The sequence below is a fragment of the Henckelia pumila genome, chromosome 3, assembly GCF_033568475.1.
Source record: "Henckelia pumila isolate YLH828 chromosome 3, ASM3356847v2, whole genome shotgun sequence".
NCBI lineage: Eukaryota > Viridiplantae > Streptophyta > Magnoliopsida > Lamiales > Gesneriaceae > Henckelia > Henckelia pumila.
Genome location: NC_133122.1, coordinates 149,733,878 through 149,758,061, shown reverse-complemented (window position 1 = coordinate 149,758,061; position 24,184 = coordinate 149,733,878). Strand labels below are relative to the sequence as shown.

Sequence of the window (24,184 nt, the reverse complement as noted above, 5' to 3'; positions counted from 1 at the left end):
AGATCGATCGACCGGACACGAAAGACCGATTACGGTTTTGTTTTCTTTATTTTGAATATATATTATTGATTTGATGTCTAGTTTCATAAACATGATTTATTTTTGCAATATTTTGGTTATGAACTAAATTTCTTAGTCTAAAGGTTGATGTAGCCTGGTTGAAACGCTTCTACAACGTTTTGATATTTTTGGATTGAATTCTAGTAGATTAATTGTTTTTCTAGATTTGTTTGTCTTTTCAATTAATTGATCATAGTTGAATTGTTAAATTTATTTGGAATCCGGCACTCGGGAGAGGGGATTTTGAATAGGACCAATAGATAACACACCGGTAATTGTTTATATAGCTCGGGAGAGTATATAACTTTAATGGAGCCTTAGGAAGAACATCGTTTTACACATATCACTACAATTAGATTTTAAATAGGGATATTGAAATTAAACTATAGTTGATACACTCTATTTGTTGCTTGGGAGAGGGAAATAGAATAATCTAAGTGTTCTTGATTATTAATTGAAAGGAATTCATGAAAATAAATTAATTAGGAGTGATTGTTGTTGAAACCAGGTGAAATCTAAACCTCTAGACCATTTTTCCTCTGATTGATAATTTCTGAACATTGTGTACGTGCTATAAAAATTCATTGTTTATTTTATTTTTCTGCAAACCTTTCAAATATTAATTTTTAGATAAAATTTAGACTATTTTAATTAAAAGCACAAAATATTTTCATATTACTCCTCGTGGGTTCGACACTCTATTCACTGCTATATTAAAACTTGACAATTGATAGGGGTCTTTTTCCCGTATTTTATTTCTTGGTTTCTTTGTGTTTTGCGTTCGTTTCGTGTCATTTTGTTCATTTGAATCTAATTTTGTTTGCATTTAGTGTCTTCCCTTGTTTTTTGTTCACTCCTCTTGATTTATGGTTGCTTTGTTAGGAAAATGAGAAAAAAATCAATATTTTTGGGAATCAACAGGGTGCGGTGCGCTCGAGCTGCAAGATTTGGCAGCTCGAGCGCATGCATGCTCAATAAATCAGTAGAGAGACAGAAAATGAGCGCCCGAGCGGTAATTTATTACCGCTCGAGTGCGTGCTTGAGAAACACAGGCAGTAAGGTGGAGGAATTCTTAGCGCCCGAGCTGCAACTTTCTACCGCTCGGGCGCTCCTGCGTTTACCGCTCGAGTGCGTGCTTGAGAAACACAGGCAGTAAGGTGGAGGAATTCTTAGCGCCCGAGCTGCAACTTTCTACCGCTCGGGCGCTCCTGCGTAATTTTGGAAATTGTTATTTCGGATGTTTTAAAAGGAAAGGACTCTTGGGGCAATATAAAGAGAATATTTTCAGACGTTTTGAGGGTTCGACACGCAGAAGAACAAGGCACGACGGCTGTGAAGGGGTTGGAAGATCGCTCGGCTTGTTTTGAGTTTTCTTCTCTTCCAAACTTCGAATTTTTATGTTGAAAACATTGTTAGATTAATTTTTATTATGAGTTATAGTAGCTAAACTTTTTTTTGTTGGAATTTAGGGGATCCGAACCCCGAAACACATTTGTGTGATTGAAATAGTTGGACGAATTGAGTTTACTTTATGCTAATATTTGATTTTGTCATGATTTATTATTCTAAGTGGAGGAGTAGCTAACTTTAGCATAGATTCGTATAAATTCATGATTAACACGAATGACACAATTCATGGACTTAAAATATGCATAAAGATATGATATTTTTGTACATGTTGATAACCATAGACCACCAGGTTGAAAGTTGAAGGAATTCAGAGAACGCTAAGCAATAAGTAATGATAAATAATTAAAGAGATTTAATTGTTTCATTAACTTGAGTTAGTTTGGCATAAACTCGAGAGAGAGTGTCGATATATCAGAAATTCATGTCGAATTTATGTGTATAAAAGTAAATTTCAATCGTCCAGTTCAATTAGGGGGAAGGTGAACCGAGATTCCAGCAAAATATTCTCATATTATATTTCTCTATTCTAAAAAGTTGCTTTTGTTATTTATTTTATTTTCAAGCGTTTTAAGTTGAATTCATTAATTTATAACTTTAGTATAATCAATCATCAATTTTCGTTACTTTGGGTAGAGGAGTAAAATAATTGAATTTTTGTGACATAGTCCCTAAGGACAATACTCGTACTCAGTACACTTTACTATAACTTGATAATTGCACTTGAGATAATTTTGAGCATATTTGAGAGATATTTATATTGATTTTAAGTGTTAGTATTTGCTCGATCAAGTTTTTGGCGCCGTTGCCGGGGACTATTGATTACTTTGATTTGTTTTGTTTAATTTTCTCTACTTCAATTTTAATCACTATTATCATTTGTGAACTACAGGATACTCCAGTAGTGCATGCAACATTCACCTGATTCAGAACTTGTGTCTTTTGATCAGAAATCGAATGAACTTTTTGCAGTAGAAGAAGGCTACAACAAGAAGCAATGGCGGACGAAGAAAGACTAGGTTTAGATGGACAGGCTGAGAATAATACACCACCTGTCTACAGATCTTTGATGGATTGCGCCTTGCCATCCATCGACGATGCCAGACCAAGCATCATCAGGCCAACCATTGCAGCGAATCATTTTGAAATCAAGCCTGCTATCATTCAAATGGTGCAAAACACAGTCCAATTTGGTAGGATGATGATCGATGACCCATATTCTCACCTTACAAATTTCCTAGAAATTTGTGATACTTTCAAGATGCAGGGAGTTTCTGATGACGCTATTCATTTTGCGTTTATTCCCGTTTTCATTAAGAGATAAGGCTAAATCATGGCTAACGAATCTACCTGCAGGTTTCATTACCACTTGGGATGATCTCGCAAACGCTTTTCTCACCAAATTCTTCCCACCATCCAAATCGATGAAGCTAAGAGCTGACATCACAATATTTGCTCAAGGAGAACAGGAAATACTCTATGAAGCATGGGAGCGCTATAAAGATCTATTGAGGAGATGCCCACATCACCAACTACCAGACGGTCTTGTGGTACAAATTTTTTATTATGGTCTTACTCACTCTAATCGCACCATGTTAGATGCAGCTGCAGGTGGTAATTTATTACGAAAATCACCAGAGGATGGATATGAGTTAATTGAGGAGATGGCATCTAGTAGTTATCATCCTTAGTCAGAGAGAAGTGCAGCCAGGAGATCCGCAGGAATTCATCAAGTTGATGCATTCACTTCAGTAGCAGCTCAGCTTGAGGTCATGAATAAGAGGATTGAAGAGCTGAGTTTAGGGCATTCTGCGATGCATATTCAAGAAGTGTGGTGTGAGAAATGTGGTGCTGAGCACTTCACTAAAGATTGTCAGACGGGCAATCCATCGCATCAACCGGAGGAAGGCATGGTAAACCATGTGAGAAATCAAAACCGCCCTAGGAATGATCCATTCTCAAATACATATAATCCAGGGTGGAAACATCATCCAAACTTTTCATGGGGAGGACAGAATAATAGGCCATATGGGAATAAGATGGAAAACAACATCAGGAGGAGAATTCAAGCATGGAACAGATGATGCAAAAGTTCATATCATCCACTGAAATCAGAATGCAAAATCAGGATGCATCGATAAAAAAATTGAAGAATCAGATAGGGCAATTGGCTAAAGCGATGTCCAGCAGAGATCCAGGTACTTTTCCAAGCGACACAGAGAAAAATCCAAAAGAGCAGGTAAAAACAGTTGAATTGAGAAGTGGGAAGAGGATAGAATATGAAAGACAAGAAGCGAAAGAGCCAGAAGATACTGTACCGGAGAAAACTGCAGGTAAGTTTTTTACTTCTACACAACCACACACATCACAAAATAATGTTGTTATTCCACCACATTTTCCTTCAGCTCTCAAGAAAGCCAAGCTAGACTCCCAGTTTGCAAAAAATTTCTAGAGGTATTCAAGAAATTGAATATCAACATCCCTTTTGCCGACGCACTGATGCAAATGCCCAGCTATGCTAAGTTCTTGAAGGAGATTCTCTCCAACAAGAGGAAATTGGAGGAGAATGCCAGGATCAGTTTAACAGGAAATTTCTCTGCACTGGTTCAGCAAGATCCCACCAAAGCAAAAAGATCCAGGGAGTTTCTCTATCCCTTGCATGATTAATGATGTGTATTTTCAAAAAACTTTGTGTGATTTAGGTGCTAGCATAAATCTAATGTCATATTCTGTTTTCAAGAAACTGAGTTTGGGAGAGCCGAAACCCACCAGGATGTCGTTGCAATTGGCTGACAGATCTCTAAAGTATCCAAGAGGGATAATAGAAGATGTACTGGTGAAAGTAGACAAATTCATCTTCCCGGTGGATTTTGTGGTACTTGACATGGAAGAAGATTTGGACATGCATCTTATTCTGGGTAGACCTTTCCTGGCAACAGGAAAAGCACTCATAGATGTCCAAAAGGGAGAACTACTGTTGGGAGTGGGAGAGGAGAAAATTTCTTTTGATGTGTTTAATGCGCTTAAATTTTCACAATATAATGAATGTTTTCAAATAGATGCAGTGGACTCACTTTTGTTTAATTATGTGCAGGATACATTCCAGGAACCTTTAGAAGCTGCACTTGTATCTAGTTTTTGTGAGGATGAAATCCATGTAGGACGAGAAGAGATGACTGCATACTTGAACGATAATCAGTCGTGGCGAAAAGATGGAAAGATTAAACTCGAAAATCTCGGTGATCGGAAGGATTTAGTACTCCAAAAACCCAGTCTTGAAGAACCACCGACTGTTGAATTAAAACCACTGCAAACTCATCTCAAATATGTATTTCTTGGTGAGAATGAAAATTTACCTGTAATAATTTCTTCTTCTTTGACAGATGAAATGGAGACCAAACTACTGGATTTTCTCAAAAGCCACAAAAGTGTGTTCACCTGGAAGGTAGCAGATATCAAAGGAATCAATTCATCCATCTACATGCATAAAATCTTAATGGAAGAGAACATCAACCCGTTGGTCCAACCGCAGAGGAGATTGAATCCCAAAATGCAAGAGGTAGTGAAGGCTGAAACAATAAAACTTCTGGATGCAGGTATTATTTACCCAATTTTTGATAGTGCATGGGTGATTCCTGTTCAATGTGTACCAAAAAAAATGGGAATAATTGTCATTAAGAACGAGCATAATGAGTTGATACCTACTAGGACAGTTACAGGTTGGCGTGTGTGTATAGATTATAGGAAACTGAATGACGCAACCCGTAAGGATCATTTTACCCTACCCTTCATTGACCAAATGCTAGAAAGACTTGCTGGGTATGAATTCTATTGTTTTCTAGATGGGTATTCAGGGTATAATCAAATTGCGATTGCACCTGAAGATCAGGATAAAACAACATTTACTTGCCCATATGGTACGTTTGCTTACAGACGTATGCATTTTGGTCTGTGTAATGCTCCTGAGACTTTTCAGAGATGCATGATGACTATATTTCATGACATGGTTGAAACTTTTTTAGAAATATTTATGGACGACTTTTCAATTTTTGGTCAATCTTTTGATGCATGTCTGAATAATCTAAACACTGTTTTGATGAGATGCGAGGAAACCAACTTGGTGCTAAATTGGGAGAAATGTCACTTCATGGTAAGAGAAGGAATCGTATTGGGGCACCGCATATCTGAGCAAGGAATTGAGGTAGACAGGCCAAGGTGCAAGTCATTCAGAACTTACCACCACCGACGACAATCAAGGGAGTCAGAAGTTTTCTAGGCAATGCTGGTTTTTATCGGCGGTTCATAAAAGACTTTTCAAAAATTTCAAAACCTCTGTCTTCTTTATTGATGAAGGATACACCTTTTGACTTTGACTCACATTGTTTGCAGGCATTCGAGACTCTGAGAGAGAAATTAGTTACAACACCAGTGCTGACATCACCGAATTGGGATCTTCCATTTGAGGTTATGTGTGATGCCAACAACTCGGTGGTTGGAGCGGTACTTGGCCAAAGAATAGACAAGGTATTCCATACTATTTACTATGCTAGCCAAACCTTAAATTAAGCTTAGTTGAATTATGCTACCACTGAAAAGGAGTTGTTAGCTGTAGTCTTTGCACTTGATAAATTTTATTCATACCTTGTGCTTTCAAAAATCACTGTATAAACCGATCACTCTGCAATAAGACAATTATTGGCTAAGAAAGATGCAAAACCTCGGTTAATTAGGTGGATACTGCTATTACAATAATTTGATTTAGAAATAAAGGATAAGAAATGAGTGGAAAATTTTGTAGCAGTTCACTTGTCTAGACTAAAATGCATTCCTGAGAGTTCACATAATGATACTGAGGAAATAGATGATTGGTTTCCTGATGAACAGTTGTTTGCCATAGAAAAATCACCTTGGTATGCTAATTTTGAAAATTACTTGGTCACGGGCACACTTCCACATAACTTATCTTTTCATCAAAAGAAAAATTTTATGTTAGATGTCAAACATTATTTTTGGGAAGAGCCCTTTCTGTTTAAAGTTTGTGCTGACTATATGATATGGAGATGTGTGGCGGAAGCTGAAATGAGAAGTATCCTCAGTCATTGTCATGATCGTGAGGTAGGATGCCAAAATGGGCCAATAAAGACAGCAGAAAAGGTACTTGAATGTGGCTTTTATTGGCCAAATATTTTTAAGGATGCTCGTGCTTATGTCCTTTCTTGTGATAGATTTCAGCATACAGGTAATATCTCAAACCGTCATTAAATGCCATTGAATAATATTATTGAGTGTGAGATATTTGATGCTTGGGGAATCGACTTTATGGGACCATTTTCGAATTCTTTTACAAAAAAATACATTTTGGTCGCCGTCGATTATGTTTCTAAATGGATAGAGGCTGAAGCTTTTGCAACTAATGATGCACGGGTGGTCATAAAATGTTTGAAGAAAAACATTTTTAACCGATTTGGTACACCTCGTGCAATTATTAGTGATGGTGGCACCCACTTTTGCAACAAACTCTTTGAAAAACTTTTGAAAAAATATGGTGTCAAACACAAGGTTTCTACACCCTATCATCCTCAAACAAGTGACCAAGTAGAAGTGTCCAATCGAGAAATTAAACAAATTTTGAAAAAGAGTGTGAGTACAAACAGAAAATATTGGGCACTTCGACTTGATGATGCTTTATGGGCCTATAGAACATCATTTAAAACTCCTATCGGCACTTCACTATATAGATTGTTGTTTGGTAAGGCATGTCATTTGCCAGTTGATTTAGAGCATAGAGCATATTGGGCTATCAATGCATTAAATTTTGAATTCGCTGCTGCAGGTGAGAAGAGATTTCTTGAGCTGAACCAATTAGAGGAGTTTCGAGATCACGCATACGATATGACGATATCTTACAAAGAGCGGACTAAGAGGATACATGATAGACGAATTCGCCATAGAGAATTCAAAGACGGAGACGATGTCCTGTTATTTAACTCCCGGTTGAGGCTCTTTCTAGGAAAATTGAAGTCTAGGTGGTCTAGCCCCTACAAAATCACTAGGGTGTATCCATTGGGGCCATTGAGATAAAAGATGCAAGAAACGAGTTTTTCACAGTCAATGCTCAGAGGCTAAAACATTATGTGGGAGGTGATGTCGATTCCATGCCAGTCATCACCATACTGACTGATCAAGACTAGTTTGGGGAGGAGAACAGTCGAGCTCTAGACTCTAAATTGAGAACTACTCTCTTTTATTTAATTTATTTTTGCCCGAGACATTTTTCTTCCTTCTGTTCATTCCATTTTAGCCAATTTTGCTTTTCTTATTTCGAAAAAAAAATGAGTAGCTTGGGCGGTTAATTATTGCCGCCCGAGCAAGAAAGTGCACAGGTTTCACAATTTTTTTTCAAACAGGTGTGCGCTCGGGCTGCTAAATCTTGCAGCCCGAGAGCCCAAATTAACTGCCCCGCACTGTTTAGTTCAAAAGGGAGTGCGCTCGGGCTGCCAAATATTGCAGCCCGAGTGCCCAAATCCACTGTCTCGCACTTTTTTAAAAAAAGGGGGTGCGCTCGGGCTGCCAAATCTTGCAGCCCGAGCGCATCGCGCAGTTTTTTTTTTAACACCCCGATTCCCTTTCCTCTTTCATAAAATCTCTATCCTTATCTCATTCTAAACCCTACGCCTCTTTCCCCTTCCTCTCAATCTCACCTTTTCTCCTCACAATCGCAGGTAATACTCCACCATTTCTCAAATCCAGGTCTAGATGGCACCAAAGAAAGCAAAAATCGCCTCATCCCGGGCCTCCTCTTCCTCCTCCAACATCATAGACTGAAAATTCATCTTTGAAGAAGCCAAAGCACGTTACAAAGCAGCCAAGCTCAATAGGAATCCGATCCCCAAGAGAGGAATCGATTTATCAGAGGTACGCATCGTCTCTCTCGGCACCACTCAACGTGGCTGGACTGAATTTTGCCGCCAACCTCAAGCCACTGTCGTGCCTTTGGTGAGGGAATTTTATGCCAACGCCCCAGAGAGAACCGATAGCAAAGCTTTTGTTAGGGGTAAGTTGGTTTCGTTTGACCCAGAAACTATTAATGCCTTATTGCAAACACCCGCGTCGATGACCACCAATTTTAGGCGTTTAAGGCTAGTCCTGATTTGAATCTTTTCTCTATTGAATTGTGTTATGATGGTAACATGTGGAAGGACCCGGTAAAATTTTTATCGTTTAAATAAAAAATTTTAAGGATGGAACCGACAATATGGTATGCTTTTTTGACTCATAGAATGATGTCGGTATCCCACACGAATGACGTGGTGACTAGCTGGGCGATTTTGTTGTTTGCCTTACACAAGCACTGGTCGATTAATGTCAGCCAACTCATTAACAAGGAGTTGTATACGTCCATCCGCACACCAAACATTGGCTTGTTCTTTTCGTCCATTGTTTCCGCACTTTGTGTGCAAGCTGGAGTAATTATTAGAGACGATGAATAATGGCAACATCCCATGCAAGATATGGACGATTCCATTGTGAGGACAAAGAGGACTGTAAAAAAAAAAAAAAAGCATTCACATCGAGCAGACAGGCAAGTTCTGGGGCTGGTCAATCTTCGAGGCACGTACCAAAGCCTTCACCCAGTCGTCGCTCTAGTACAAAGACAATCAATGAATTATCTGTCTGGGCTCAATATCAAAATGAATGCCAGAACATTAATTTTGCTCATCAGGAGTCGACGAACGCTATGCTGCGAGGATTGCTCTCTAACGCCGGCTTGAATCCGACGGACTTTCCAGCACCACCACCGTATCCACCGCCGTTTCGCTTCCAATATGCTGCACCCATCCGTGAACTTTCTGATGATTCAGATGAAGATCCAGCTGGCGACGACTAGGACCACTGATCAGGGGATTTTGTGTTTTGTTTTATTTGTTTATGTTGTTTTGTGTTTTTTTCATCATAAGTTCTGTTTTCATTCTCCGTGTTTTTAGGATTGTCTTGTGGTTTATTTAGCATTGAGGATCATGATCATTTCTAAGTTTGGGAAGGGTGTCTTTTAATTTTTCTTGAATTCTGTCTGTTTCGGTGTTTTTGTGTCGTGTAATGCATGCTGTCTGTGGATGAATTCATAAAAGCCAGTGATGATCCATAGGAAAAAAATTTTAAATTATAGCCTTGAAATAATAAACCTTTGGATTGATTGTGAACATTCATTTGCACTATAGTTCAACCGGTGAAATGCACTAAGAAAGACAAAATTTATGTGTCTAGATCATTGCACGACACTAAGGTTTTTTCGAACTCGATGTAATACCTTGTGATTTTAGTTGAATCTACTAATGCATTGATGACTTTGGAAAGTGAATGATTCATAGCGCACCCGTAAATTTTTTTTAATGTTCCATCCGGGCTTTGATTTAGGGATTGAAATCCTAATCCCTAAATCACAGCTAAGTTTGCGGATTTAAATGGGGCATGAAAAACTGATTTCTTGCAAAAAGAAATCCAATTTTTAACAAAGATACTCCATCCGGGCTATAGACGAGGGGATTGAAATCTGAATCCTATCAAAAATTATAGCTAAGTCCGCGGGTTAAATGGGGTATGAATTTTTTTTTTAAATTCCATCCGGGATTGATTTGGGATTTAAATTCTAATCCTTAAATCATAGCTAAGTTTGCGGACCAAATGTGATTAAAAATTTATCGGATGTAAAATTCGATGGTGCGTAATTAATATCTATGGATCATTCATTGTTAACTAGTTCTTTTGGAAATTCCAAAGGAGGTGAAAAGGTGGAGGACATAACTGAGAGAACGGGTGTTTAAGAGGTAAATTTACCATGATATGTCATTTAGATCTTATATTCCAAGTAAACTGAATTTCTTCGAGGTGCATAACACTGGAGCCACTATCCACACACTCACATTCACATGAAATCTGAAGAGCGCACTATGAATTTAATGTAAGGCAATGAAATATCTGAGGCTTGGAAAATATGAGTTTATCCATAGTTGTTGTGTCTTGTTTATGTTTTGTGTTGTATTTGCATTCTAGTTTTCACCTATTTTGCTCGAGGGCGAGCAAAAGGTTAGTTTGGGGAGGTTGATAGGGGTCTTTTTCCCGTATTTTATTTTTTGGTTTCTTTGTGTTTTGCATTCTTTTCGTGTCATTTTGTTCATTTGAATCTAATTTTGTTTGCATTTAGTGTCTTTCTTTGTGTTTTGTTCACTCCTCTTGATTTATGGTTGCTTTATTAGGAAAATGAGAAAAAATCAATATTTTTGGGAATCAACATGGTGCGCTCGAGCTGCAAGATTTGGCAGCTCGAGCGCAGGCATGCTCAAGAAATCAGTAGATAGGCAGAAAATGATTGCCCGAGCGGTACTTTATTATCGCTCGAGCGCGTGCTCGAGAAACAAAGGCAGTAAGGTGGAGGAATTCTGAGCGCCCAAGCTTCAACTTTCTACCGCTCGGGCGCTCCCGCATAATTTTGGAAATTGTTATTTCGGGTGTTTTAAAAGGAAAGGACTCTTGAGGCAATATAAAGAGAAGATTTTCAGACGTTTTGAGGGTTCGACACCCAGAAGAACAAGCACGGCGGCTGTGAAAGGATTGGAAGATTGCTCGGCTTGTTTTGAGTTTTCTTCTCTTCCAAACTTTAAATTTTTATGTTGAAAACATTGTTAGATTAATTTTTATTAAGAGTTATAGTAGTTAAACATTATTTTGTTGGAATTTAGGGGATCCGAACCCCGAAACACATTTGTGTGATTGAAATAGTTGGACGAATTGAGTTTACTTTATGCTAATATTTGATTTTGTCATGATTTATTATTCTATGTTGAGGAGTAGCTAACTTTAGCATAGATTCGTATGTTGTGAATTTTTATCGAGAGATAAATTCATGATTAGGACGAGTGACACAATCCATGGACTTAAAATATGCATAGAGATACGATATTTAGTACATGTTGATAACCATAGACCATCAGGTTGAAAGTTGAAGGAATTCAAAAAACGCAAAGCAATCAGTAATGATAAATAATTAAAGAGATTTAATTGTTTCATTAACTTGAATTAGTTTGGCATAAAATCGAGAGAGAGTGTCGATATATCAGGAATTCCTGTCAAATTTATGTGTATAAAAGTAAATTTCAATCGTTCAGTTTAATTAGAGGGAAGGTGAATCGAGATTTCAGCAAAATATTCTCATATTATATTTCTCTATTCTAAAAAGTTGCTTTTGTTATTTATTTTATTTTCAAGCGTTTTAAGTTGAATTCATTAATTTATAACTTTAGTATAATCAATCATCAATTTTCGTTACTTTGGGTAGAGGAGTAAAATAATCGAATTATTGCGACATAGTCCCTGAGGACGATACTCGTACTCAGTACACTTTAATATAACTTGATTCGTGCACTTGCGATAATTTTGAGCATATTTGAGAGATATTTATATTGATTTTAAGTGTTAGTATTTGCTCGATCAACAATCGTGCGCTTGTGAGCGTAAATTTCGCAACAAGTTCTTGGTGCCGCTGTCGGGGAGTAAATATTTGATTTTATTTTAGTTTTGTTACCAATTAGTCTAGATTTTAATTTAGAGTTTTTTTTATTTTATTTTTAAGTGCTAATTGATTTTAATTCTTCTTACTTGCAGTGTATGCGAAGATCCCAAAGTTCTAATTCTCTACTGTTTGATCCGTAGATCGAACACACTGCAAGAGCACTGAGACGTCTGAGAAGAGAAGAATTACAGAGAATGGCTGAAGAGAATGCAAATCAGACTCCCTTGGTGCCAATCAGAGATCACTGCAGGCCGACGATCCAGGCTCACTATTCTGGAATCGCTCGAGGGACGATAAATGCCAATAACTTCGAGCTAAAACCATCGTTGATCAACATTGTTCAACAGAACCAGTTCAACGGGAGCGTCACAGCTGATCCTCATCTACACCTGCTGACTTTCTTGGAAATTACTGATACGGTAAAGATGAATGGTGTTTCTGAGGATATTATACGTTTACAGTTGTTTCTTTTCTCTCTCAGGGACTAGGAAAGGAGTTGGTTACAATCACTGTCGTTGGAAAGCATTACTACATGGGAGGAAATGACAGTAAAATTTCTTACGAAGTACTTTCCACCTGCCAAATCCACCCAACTGAAGATCGAGATCAGTACCTTCAGGAAGCTTGATTCAAAACAATTATGTTAGGCGTGGGAAAGGTATAAGGATTTATTAAGACGTTGTCCTAACCATAATTTTGCAGACTGGGAGCAGATTGAGTGGTTTTACAATGGTCTGAACACGCCTACGAGGATGTAAGTAGATTCTGCAGTTGGAGGTACAATATTTGCGAAGGATCTGGCTCAGGCGTATGAGATGCTGGAACAGATGACTATTAACAGCTTTCAGTGGCCGACTGAACGAGCTGGCATACAGAAATCAGCCGGAGTCTATGCAGTGGATCCTCTCACGTTTATATATGCTCAACTATCGGCATTGACTTTACAGATAGCGGCTATAAGCACTGGAAATTTTGAAGGTAAGGCGGCCTCTATTGCATAGACACACACTCCTGACGAGGCGCAATACATTAACACCAGAGGCTATGGAGGATATCGAAGTACCCCTTTCCCAAATTCTTATCATCTTGAATTGCGTAACCATGAAAAATTTTCTTATGCGAATAAGGGAGAAGGGAATCCTTCGTTGGAATATATAGTGAGAACGTTTGTTACTGAATCTGGTAAGAGAATGGCAAGAACTGAGTCTCGTCGCGATAGCTTGGAGACACATATGGTCAATATGAGTGCCATGATAAAATCTATGGAGACACAAATTGGGCAGCTAGCGAATGCAATGAAAGATCACAACAAAGGTCAGTTCCCAAGCAATACTGAGGTGAATCTCATAGAACACTGCAAAGCCATAGAGTTGAGGAGTGGAAAAGAAGTTGGAGTCCAAGAACTTGCAGCTGAAGTAGAGAAGGAGAAGGTGGTTGATGAGAACATTGTTGAGTTGAAGGATGAATCTGAAGAGAAACCCATGTTTAAGCCGAAACTCCCGTACCCGCAGAGATTCAAGAAGAAAGTGTTGGATGAAAAATTTGCCAAATTTCTTGAGAACTTCAAGAAACTACATTAACATTCCGTTCGCCGATGCTTTGCTGCAAATTCCGAACTATGCCAAATTCTTGAAATAAGTGTGTCGAGGAAGCGGAAGTTGGAGGAGTTCGAGACTGTGAACTTGAATGAAGAGTGCAGTGCTATCCTGCAAAAGAAGCTACCACAAAAATTAAAAGATCCAGGGAGTTTTATTATTCCATACACTATTGGTTCTTCTAATTTTAAATAAAGCATTTTGTGATTTAGGAGCTAGCATTAATTTGATGTCTTTGTCTATTTTCAGGATATTAGGACTTGGAGAGGTGAAGCCCACAACAATCATGTTGCAGCTAGCTGATAGATCTATCAAATATCCGCGTGGAATCATTGAGGATGTTCTGATAAAAATAGATAATTTTATTTTTCCTGCGGATTTTGTTGTGCTAAATATGGAGGCGGACGATAATATGCCGTTGATTTTGGGGAGACCATTCTTGGCTACTGCTGACGCAAAAATAGATGTAAAGAAAGGTGAGTTGATGATAGGAGTTGATGGTGAGAAGGTGATCGTTAACATGTTCAAGAAGGATGGAAATTCATCCACGGAGAAGGTGTTCATGATCGAACCAGCAGAAACGATGAGAATCTGTCGTGCAGAAAATTTTAGTGTTGTAAAAGTGCGAAGGGAGAATGATCCGCCGGTGGCCAAGAAGAAGAAGGAAAAGAGAGAAAAAATTAAGAAGATTGTTGAGTATGTTTGGAGGGTAAAAGAGAAGGGAAAGACACCCAACAAAGAGGAACCGGGCTAGAACCGGTGACAGTCGGGCTATGAACTATAAACTAAGCGCTTCTTGAGAGGCAACCCAAGATATTTTTTTTTTCTGATTTATTTATTTATTTTTTCTTTAGTTGTTTCGTTTTTATTTTATCTTTTGTGCATGTAGAGACTGACATCAATAATAATTTTTAGTTGTGTAGGTGAAAAAGTGAAGCAGTGAGAGTTTAGGAGATATCCCTGAAGTAGAGCTTTGAGTGATTAAGAAGGTGTCGAGTACTGATTCTCGGTGCCCAAGGTATGTGTCCTTGTTTTAATTAAATCTTGTACATTGAGGACAATACATTTTAAGTTTGGGGGGGGGTGTTTAAAAATTTTGAAAATTTTGAAATTTTTTTATTAGTTAGTTTGAGTTAAAGGCATGATGTTGTAATTGTGTTGGCCTATGATGAAAATAATTTTTTGTGCTAAAATGTCAATGTTAACTAAATTTAATCTTGAGTTCTCACTCATATGCACGAATGCCTTGATTGTTTAGTTCCTAGAGATTAGATGATTCGAATATTAACTTTGGTGAGTGGATTGGATGATTCGATTCTTAACTTTGGTGATTTATACTTGAAACCGAGGTAGACTAATACGAGCTTAAAAATGATTTAGGCAATTTTAATGTGTAACTTAAAAGTTGCAAAAGCAACAGAGTAAAAAAAAATTACAACTTCATCCGAGATGGAAAATGATTGAAATCCAAATCACCAATCAATGGCTAAGTTTGCGGATAAAATGGGGTTGATGCTCCATCCGAGATATAGACGAGGGGATTGAAATCCGAATTCTATCTTTAGTTATAGCTAAGTTTGCGGGTAATTTATGAGGCTAAATAAAATAAAAATCGAATGCAAAATCCGGCGGTTTTCTGAAAAACTGTGATATAAGTCCTTTTGATCTTAGCGAGTAGAAGTTGAACTTGGTGGAGAGTGTTTTGAAACCAGAGAGTGGAGTTGATAATTCTATGAAATAAACTTGTTGCATTAGTGTATCGAAAGCGAGGAGGATAGACAAGATTGGCAAATCACGCACACAGGATTTATTTTTGCAATATTTTGATTATGAACTAAATTTCTTAGTCTAGAGGTTGATGTAGCCTGGTTGAGATGCTTCTACAACTTTTTGATATTTTTGGATTGAATTCTAGTAGATTAATTATTTTTTTAGATTTGATTGTCTTTTCAATTAATTGATCACTAATTGAATTGTTAAATTTATTTGGAATCCAGCACTCGGGAGAGGGGATTCTGAATAGGACCAATAGATAACACACCGTTAATTGTTTATATAGCTCGAGAAAGTATATAACTTTAATGGAGACTTAGAAAGAACATCGTTTTACACATATCTCTACAATTAGATTCTTAATAGGGATATTGGAATTAAACTGTAGTTGATACACTCTATTTGTTCCTCGGGAGAGGGAAATAAAATAATCTAAGTGTTCTTGGTTATTAATTGAAAGGAATTCATGAAAATAAATTAATTAGGAGTGATTGTTGTTGAAACCAGGTGAAATCTAAACCTCTAGACCATTTTTTCTGTGATTAATAATTTCTGAACATTGTGTGCATGCTATAAAAATTCATTGCTTATTTTATTTTTTTGCAAACCTTTTAAATATTAATTTTCTAGATAAAGTTTAGATTATTTTAATTACAAGCGCTGAATATTTTCATATTACTCTGCGTGGGTTCGACACTTTATTCACTACTATATTAAAACTTGACAATCGTGCGCTTGCGAGCGTAAATTTCGCAACAGCATCTCAGAAACACTGAAGAAATAAAAACATTGAACTATATTTTTTGGGCATTCAAACCGTGTACAGATGGGTTTCGACATTGTCAAAAAATCATTAATGTCAACAGTACACATTTGTACACAAAATACAAGCATAAAATGTTGATAACTGTCACTCTGGATGCAAACAGTCAGGTGCTACCGCTGGCATTCGTCATCATTGATGAAAAAACATCTGATTTGTGGAAATGTATCTTGGAGAATGTTGTTCGACATGTTGTTTGCGGTGAAAATGGTGTGTGCCTAATTTATGATAGGCATAAGGGAATTGTGAGAGTAGTTGAAGATCTACCCTATTTTAAACCTCCACATGGTATGCATCGTTTTTGTTTGAAACATGTGTGCTCAAATTTTAATGTCAGATTCAAATACGTGCATTTGAAAGATTTATACTGGGAAGCAGGGAAACAACATCAGATTTGTAAGTTTGACGCAACCATGGAGGATCAAGAACAAAAACATTTTGGCACAGATATTTGGCTAGAATTTCGAAGGAAAAATGGAGTATGACCCATGACGGAGGTTGGCGTCGTGGAGTTATGACGACCAACATGTCTGAGTGCTTAAACAGTGTGTTAAAGGGAGCTCGTAGACTGCCTATATATGCAATAGTACACTTGACCCTTCTGAGATGTGCCCAATACTTCGTTGAACATGTGACAAAAGGTCAACAGATGGTTCAGGAAAATCAACTGTGGTCGGATTATGCATGTCGAAAATATGAGGAATGAGCGAGAAAATCTAGCGAACATCATGTTGTAAAAAATTATGTACGATCGCAAACTGCTCAGGTTGCGATCGGAGGAAGGCCAAGTCGCGGCCAACAAGTGGTGAAATTATCAACTACTGATTGTTCATGTGGTAAATGGAAAATTTTCGGCATCTCATGTTCTCATGCTATTTGCACCGCTAAATGGCTTGTTAGATCCCACAACACTTGTGTAGTCATGGTACAACATATCTGAGTACCTCGCAGCGTATGAAGGAAGATTTGAATCTCTTGAAGATGAACGATATTGGGATCAACCTACCTTTGAGTTGCAACACAACCCGGTTAGACGTGAAAAAAGAAGAGCTGGTAGGGATACAACGACTCGAATGAGAAACGAGATGGATGGGCCGGTAGCGAGAGAGAGAGACAACAACGAAGAACGAACGGGTAGAAATTTCAAAAATTATAATTTTTCGCATTCATATTTTCTTATTAAATATATTTTACATTAAATAAATTATTCTGCATATTTTGTATTTCAGGAACATCGGATGAACGTGGTATGCAAATGAAGACAAAAATACCGCAACAAAAAAATGTTTCTAAATAATATATGTGTTTGCTATTGTTGATAAAATTCTGTTGATGTGCGTTTTTTAAATAATGTATGTATTTGAATAAAAATATGTATTTGGTGTGAATGCGTTAATGTATTTTATAATAATTATTACTTTTGTTTTGATTTATTTTTAAATGTCAATACAATGCAAATATATTAACTCTAAGATGAAAAATAAATATTTTTATCAAATTACAAAACAACAATATATATCACGATTGTCGTTGGCAATTACAATTATATAAATGACCACCGATTTCACAAGCGGATGGTCTACATCTTCGTTGTCCTCTACGCAATATAGGAACATCGATAATTTCTTCACTACTCTCGTGTTTCTCATCTGAATAACCTGAAAAAATTATAGGTGACACCACATTTCTCTCGGGCGCCAGTGTATTGCATTGACCAGGTTGCTGCAAGTTTACATTAAGAAGATTTGTAAAACTTTGGATCTTTTCCCAAAATAGAGTATGAAACCGTTGTCAACATATGAACCAGATGTCCACATATTACCAAATCCACCAGCAGTATACAACCCACTGGGTGTCTCCGCATTTTCAAATCACCGAAAGGCCCCTTATTGTACAACCCACTGGATGGTCCCGTATTTTCAAATCCACCGAATGGCCCCTCAGTGTCATAACAATCAGATGACCGAGAAGGAACAAACCCCAATGATGACTGATGTGAATCAGGAGATGACATACTAAAATTTTGTGAAATATTATTTTGTTCGCCAACATCTAAATTGTACGGATATGGCCAGAAACCAAGCCCAGTCACTGTAGGCGATATAATGCGTACAATAATGCGCTTATACCATGAAAAATAATCATCATCAGTCTGCCTAGATCTGCCATTCCGTTCACCTGGGACAACAAAATTCAATTTTCTATTCCAAAAAATAATAGCATTTTTATGATATTCTTCCCAATCTGTGTTGCGATGACCGATTCTACTAATGTTGTGAACGTAATCATTGTCAACTGAAGTCACTGGAATAGATTGACGCATTTTGAATTGCCTTAGGACCCGGTTTGTACGATGCATCTCCACAATTTCAAAAAAAATAAATCAGAGGATAAACATATCGTTAGATTTTATTATCGTATGAATCAATGATTACTTTAATATATGACTAGTTTTTATTGTAAACTATCTAGTTAAACTGCAAAATAAATATTAAAATCAATGTTAATAAATAAATGTAATTTAATTTCATTGTTGTAGAGTTTTAGAATCCAATAACACACCTCGTCATTATTCATACGATCAAAACAATCTCTTATAATTCTAACAGCATGTGTCGATGAATGAGTGTAACTAAACACATTTAACCACTTGCAATAAAAAATATTATTAAAAATAAGAGAAAATGTAGTTGTAATTTATATTATGATAATAATTTTTAAATATTACCGTGCACCATAATAAGCAAATGGAATATTTTCATCGGCTGAATTTTGAGGCACGATAAGAGATAAGTCATTCAGGTCAGGGTTAACAAATTTAATCCTGATGCATGTCCATATCTGTCATCAATAATAAATAAAATTAGAAATATGTAAATTTGATATTAGATAATCAAAATATTTTATACCTGCAGGATATATAGAGGCCCAGTTATTATATATTTTTCTATACGTGTGGCAGTGCATAACTCACGATATAGGAATGCCAAAAATGTACCTCCCCAACTGTAAGATTTGATGTGATCAATAATCCGGAGTAGTTGCAAAAAAATAAGTCTAACAGATCCCCTTGATAATCTGGAAGCATGATTCCTCCGATAATCATTATTGCTACATAGCGGGTATATTTACGGCATCAATCTCAGGACTATTATCATAAATAGGTGTATACGTGCAATGTTCGTATAAAGCGGTCATCGACAAGTGACCACCTTTAAAATGCGATGCCGTTGGCGTAAATCCCAACAAATTGGAACATATATGTTGATACTCTTCAACTTTGTGTGAAATATCTATACCATTTACTGGCTCACCATCAATAGGCAGACCCCAAATAATCGAAATATCCTATAAAGTGATGGTTGCTTTGTTTCACGTCGCCATCATTCAATAAGAGTAGTAATCCAATGATTATTATAAATTCGAGACCCACACTGAAAAACTCCATAAAACCCCATATAATTTAAATATGTTATCACACGACTATGCAAACTATTCTCATTATATAATTTCCAAATCAGATTATCTGATCATTTGGTTCGAACAATCTTATCAACACTTTCTGTAGAAAATGTTGATGAAATATGTGTTGCTTGCAAATATAGCATACTGGGATCTTCTGGTCCTCGGTTTATTATCATTCCGACAAAATTAGTGACAATAGTTGATCAAAGTATATACTAATAATATGAAATCACGTAGTCTAATAAAATAAATTTTCTACAAAAGACTATCTAGTTTACATATACACTAGAACTGCGAATGCTCTACCAACTAAGCTAGATCCCTAATTATTAAAGTTCTTAACTAGTTTATTAATTAACATATATTTTTTATTTTATCAGAAAATCCAAGGATCCTCTTTGTCACTTATTTAATTTGCAGCAAATGTATTTGTATTACCAGTAAGTCATCCAAATAAACAACGAGAGTCCCCGACCGGATCATCAAATTACTTAGTCTCAATCCAAAAAATGGTGTCAAAATATGATACGAATAATTCTTAAATCTAAATTTAGTTTTTTTTCCTTAAAAAATTCGTTCACATTATGCTACCAATGGAAATATCGTAAAACATTTAATAATAATAAATAGCCTATTTATCTACTTTATTTTTCAAATATTATAATTTCGAAACACACTTAGTTAAAGTTTTGTTTGAAGGACTCCATAATTGAAGGACCTCTTTTTTGAAGGACTCAAACACGACTCCATAATTGAAAGACTCGTTTTTTGCCTTTTATTCATTCAAACACATCCATATCTTATGGTCGATTCCTAATGAGAAATAACATACTGCTTCAATGAATGCTTCTTATCTATGAGAGTGGAAACTTAATTTTGAAATGTAAAGGTATTTGAAATGAACAAAACAACGCCTTTAAAAAAAATGAACAAAACAATGCACTTACTCTTGAACTGAATTTGCAGACCACGCACACTCGAGAAAACAAAACGAGATTTTGAAACATTCCTAATGAAATAACCCACTGCTTCAATGAATGCTTGAGGAATGAAAGCTTCAAAAATAAAATATGTGAAGAAAGCTTGAATCAAAAAGGTTGTGAAGAATGAGCTTAGTATGCTTCTGGTATTAAACATTGTTTCACCCCTGCACTTGTCCATCAGCATCACGGGACATGTAAAACTTGGCCCCTAACCTTATCCATCATAGCCACAAAATTTCCAAAAATTGATCCCTACACTTCATCACTCCATCAAATTCACGGACCACACTCCATGACTCTATAAAATTCAAGGACCATGTGCATTGTCGGGACTTGGCAGATAGGGGGCCAAGATTTGGGACCGGATCGTTCGCTGCCAGAGGCAGCGAACAGACGCTGCCTGGGCCCATGGTCTGCTATCAGAGACAAAGAACCATCTAATATTTTTAATTAGAGGGTTCACTGTCTTTGATACCGTTTTACGGTAGATTTGCAAGATCACACCTTATTTTTGAAATTCAATTTTTTTTACATTAAAAATAAAAAAAACCCAAAATAATTCCTATTTGTTCAAATATATATATATATATATATATTAATATTAAAATGATACATATTTTTTTCTGATATGAAACTTGTAACATTTATTGATAGCAATAATTGTCTCTCGTTACAAGATAACTAGCCAAGATGAAAAGCCCCTAGACACCCACAGATAAAGTGCAGGGGAGAAACATACAAAGTTTTACAAGGAGTGGACCACTTCATTAGCCATTCTCTGGGAATGAAATATATAAATAATATTCAAAGAAGACATTAACGCCTTTATCTCTGAAGCACATAAACCAATGTGGCTCAGATCACTCAGGGGCTCCGTGACTGCTTTCACTTACAAGAGTGAGTCGGAAGATACATAGATTTTTTGAAGATCATTATCTTGGATGACTCCGAGTCTTTCTCGGATAGCAAATAATTCTCCCATCACCACTGACTCGGGCTTTGTAAAAGATCGCTCAAATGCTGCCACATCCTACCTTCGTGAGTGCGAATCACTCCCCCTAGACCACACTGATTTGCCTCCTCATGAAAGCTGACATCTACGTCCAACCTGAGTTGACCTGTGGTGGAAGAGTCCATGAGTGCGTACTTGAGCAGACCGTCGAAGGACGCACCATGTCTCTCATCTACATAGTGTCACGATAATATTCGAGAAGGCTGTTAGTGCTAGAGATTACAACCTGGGATTCAATTATCTCACAATTATGCACAACCCGACATCTAGCTCCCCAAACCATCCAAGCCTAGCATACAAATTCCTTAGCTTCCGATCAGCTTATGTTGTCCAATAGCCACCAACAGATTGGTTGTATATCATAGCTCTTATATTGTTTCATCCTTCTCCAAACATCATTGCTTGTCCAGAACTCCCTTACTCGAGGGCAATAGAATAGTGCATGACAAGTAGAATCCTCGAAATGACGACAGAGGGGCACCAGTTTGGGGTTGGCACATGATGCCTACCGAGGTTGGTACTTGTCAGAATAATATTGTGAAATATTCTCCACAAGAATAGACGGATTTTTGGTGGAATAGAGAGAGACCATGCGAACTGCCACCAACTCTGCACCATAGTCGAGCTTGACTAGCTTTCAAGTGTGTCATGTAGTCCAATCCCAACTCTATAACCGCTCTTTACTGAGAACTGGCCCTTAGTATCAAATTTTCAGAAAACTCGTCTTGCTTAGCTCCCTATTGAATAGAGGTAGGTTTAGAAATCTCATATGCGACATAGGGTAGACATACGTTATGAATTAGGTTCACATTCAATTGGTGATTAACCATCAACGCCTCTACTTTTGTTCCTTCTGGAAGTTGAACACTGTTGGGGGTGAGCTTATCCCGGAACGATGGTATCCACTTGTCATGGTGTAACATCCCAAAACTCGAAAACACTATTAAACATACATAACTTAAAGTTTGGAAATTTGTTTTGCAGAAATAAAAAAAATATTCATTTAAAAGAGTAATTGTACACCACAACTTAACGAAATGATTTCAAACATCAATGCCCTCAAAGACATAAGGATAAAACTTGTTTCCTTCAAACTAAAATAGAAGTAAAAATGTGCACAATAAATCTGTTCACAAAACACAGCGCTCATGCATCTCCCGACGGCTCGGCCATCGGCTCTTCTTCATGCTCGGCTCCGTACTCATCGATAAAATCATCAAGAGCATCATTACATGCACCATTCAAGTATAGTAAGTCTAAAGGCTCAACAAGAAATGCGAACAAAAAATGTGTATAAAGTCGAAAATTAGAATAATGGTATAACATGAACATATAGTAAAAACATGACATTTATGGGTGATGAAATACATGTAATTGCGGTAAACATAACATCTCATATCATATGAACACATAGGATTCCCGTGATCACGGTCGTTGTTCAACAAACATATAGATGTATCATCCCTACTAGCCTTGGCCAATATGCGCACCAAATACCGTCCATATCGAACTTGACCAATATGCACACCTTTTTTCTTTGGAAATGTTCCTTCGAAGCTCATCCCGAAGCACCAATCCCGTACTTCTACCACAAAAACACATACAACATCAAAATACTTTCATTCATCATTGAAACATCATCATACTTCTCATAACTTCATCTTTTCATGTTCAAGAAACTTTCTTAATATACGTCATGCATGCTAAAGTTGATATAAAACCAATCATGCATATAATACTTCATAAAATTTCATGATAAAATAGCTTTCATGAAGAAAATTCTCATAAGAAAATATTACATAACTAAACCGATCCACGTGAGTTGTTCTTTTCGTTCTTGACATTAAAACTTGAAACTTTGCACATAGGTACTCTTTAAAAACGTCTAAAAAAATACTTCAAATTATCATAATCATGGATTTAGGATTTCAAAAATGAAAAGTTTTTTTTAATAAAAGGCTACCCAACCCACGTAGGGGAGCACGACCCCGTGCCCTCTCGCATGGCTGGACTACCCACGCTAGGGGGTATGTCCGCGTGCCCCCCACCCACGTGGGTGGTCTAGCGACTAGCTGCGCGATGATTTTCCTGCGCACTATGATTTCCTTTCTAGCATATTCACATACCCATTGAAACATGTGATCAAACACCTTTAAAACTTCAAAAGATTCACGCCACACAACCTATCTTTCAAAGATTTGATTCAAAACTTTTCATACATCAACACACACTAACAGGGGTGTATTCAATCCAGAGATTTAATGACTTTCAGTGACTTTTTTAATGATAGACTTTTATGGAGTTGATAGACTTTTATAGACTCTCACAGATTTCTAAACAGAATTCTATTGATTCTCACAGATTTCTAAACAGAATTCCATGGATTCCAATAGACTTCTTGTATGACTTTTGTAGACATTTTTTGACTTTTTTATTTTAATTACGTAGAATAATTGTCTACTTTAATAATGAACTAATATATCTTTGAATTATTTGACA

At 36.9% G+C, this 24,184-nt stretch overlaps 1 protein-coding gene and 1 non-coding gene across 2 annotated transcripts; one reads left to right on the top strand and one right to left on the bottom strand.

Moving 5' to 3' along the window:
- Positions 1 to 2,464: 2,464 nt before the first annotated feature.
- Positions 2,465 to 4,134, top strand: LOC140889727 (uncharacterized). The gene is made up of 5 exons (XM_073297448.1): positions 2,465 to 2,660; positions 2,824 to 3,017; positions 3,159 to 3,380; positions 3,524 to 3,800; positions 3,920 to 4,134. The coding sequence occupies exons 1-5, from the start codon at positions 2,465 to 2,467 to the stop codon at positions 4,132 to 4,134; spliced, it is 1,104 nt and encodes a 367-aa protein (XP_073153549.1).
- Positions 2,895 to 3,001, bottom strand: LOC140893992 (small nucleolar RNA R71). The gene has a single exon (XR_012153549.1). It is a non-coding gene; the product is annotated as a small nucleolar RNA R71 (small nucleolar RNA).
- Positions 4,135 to 24,184: the final 20,050 nt, after the last annotated feature.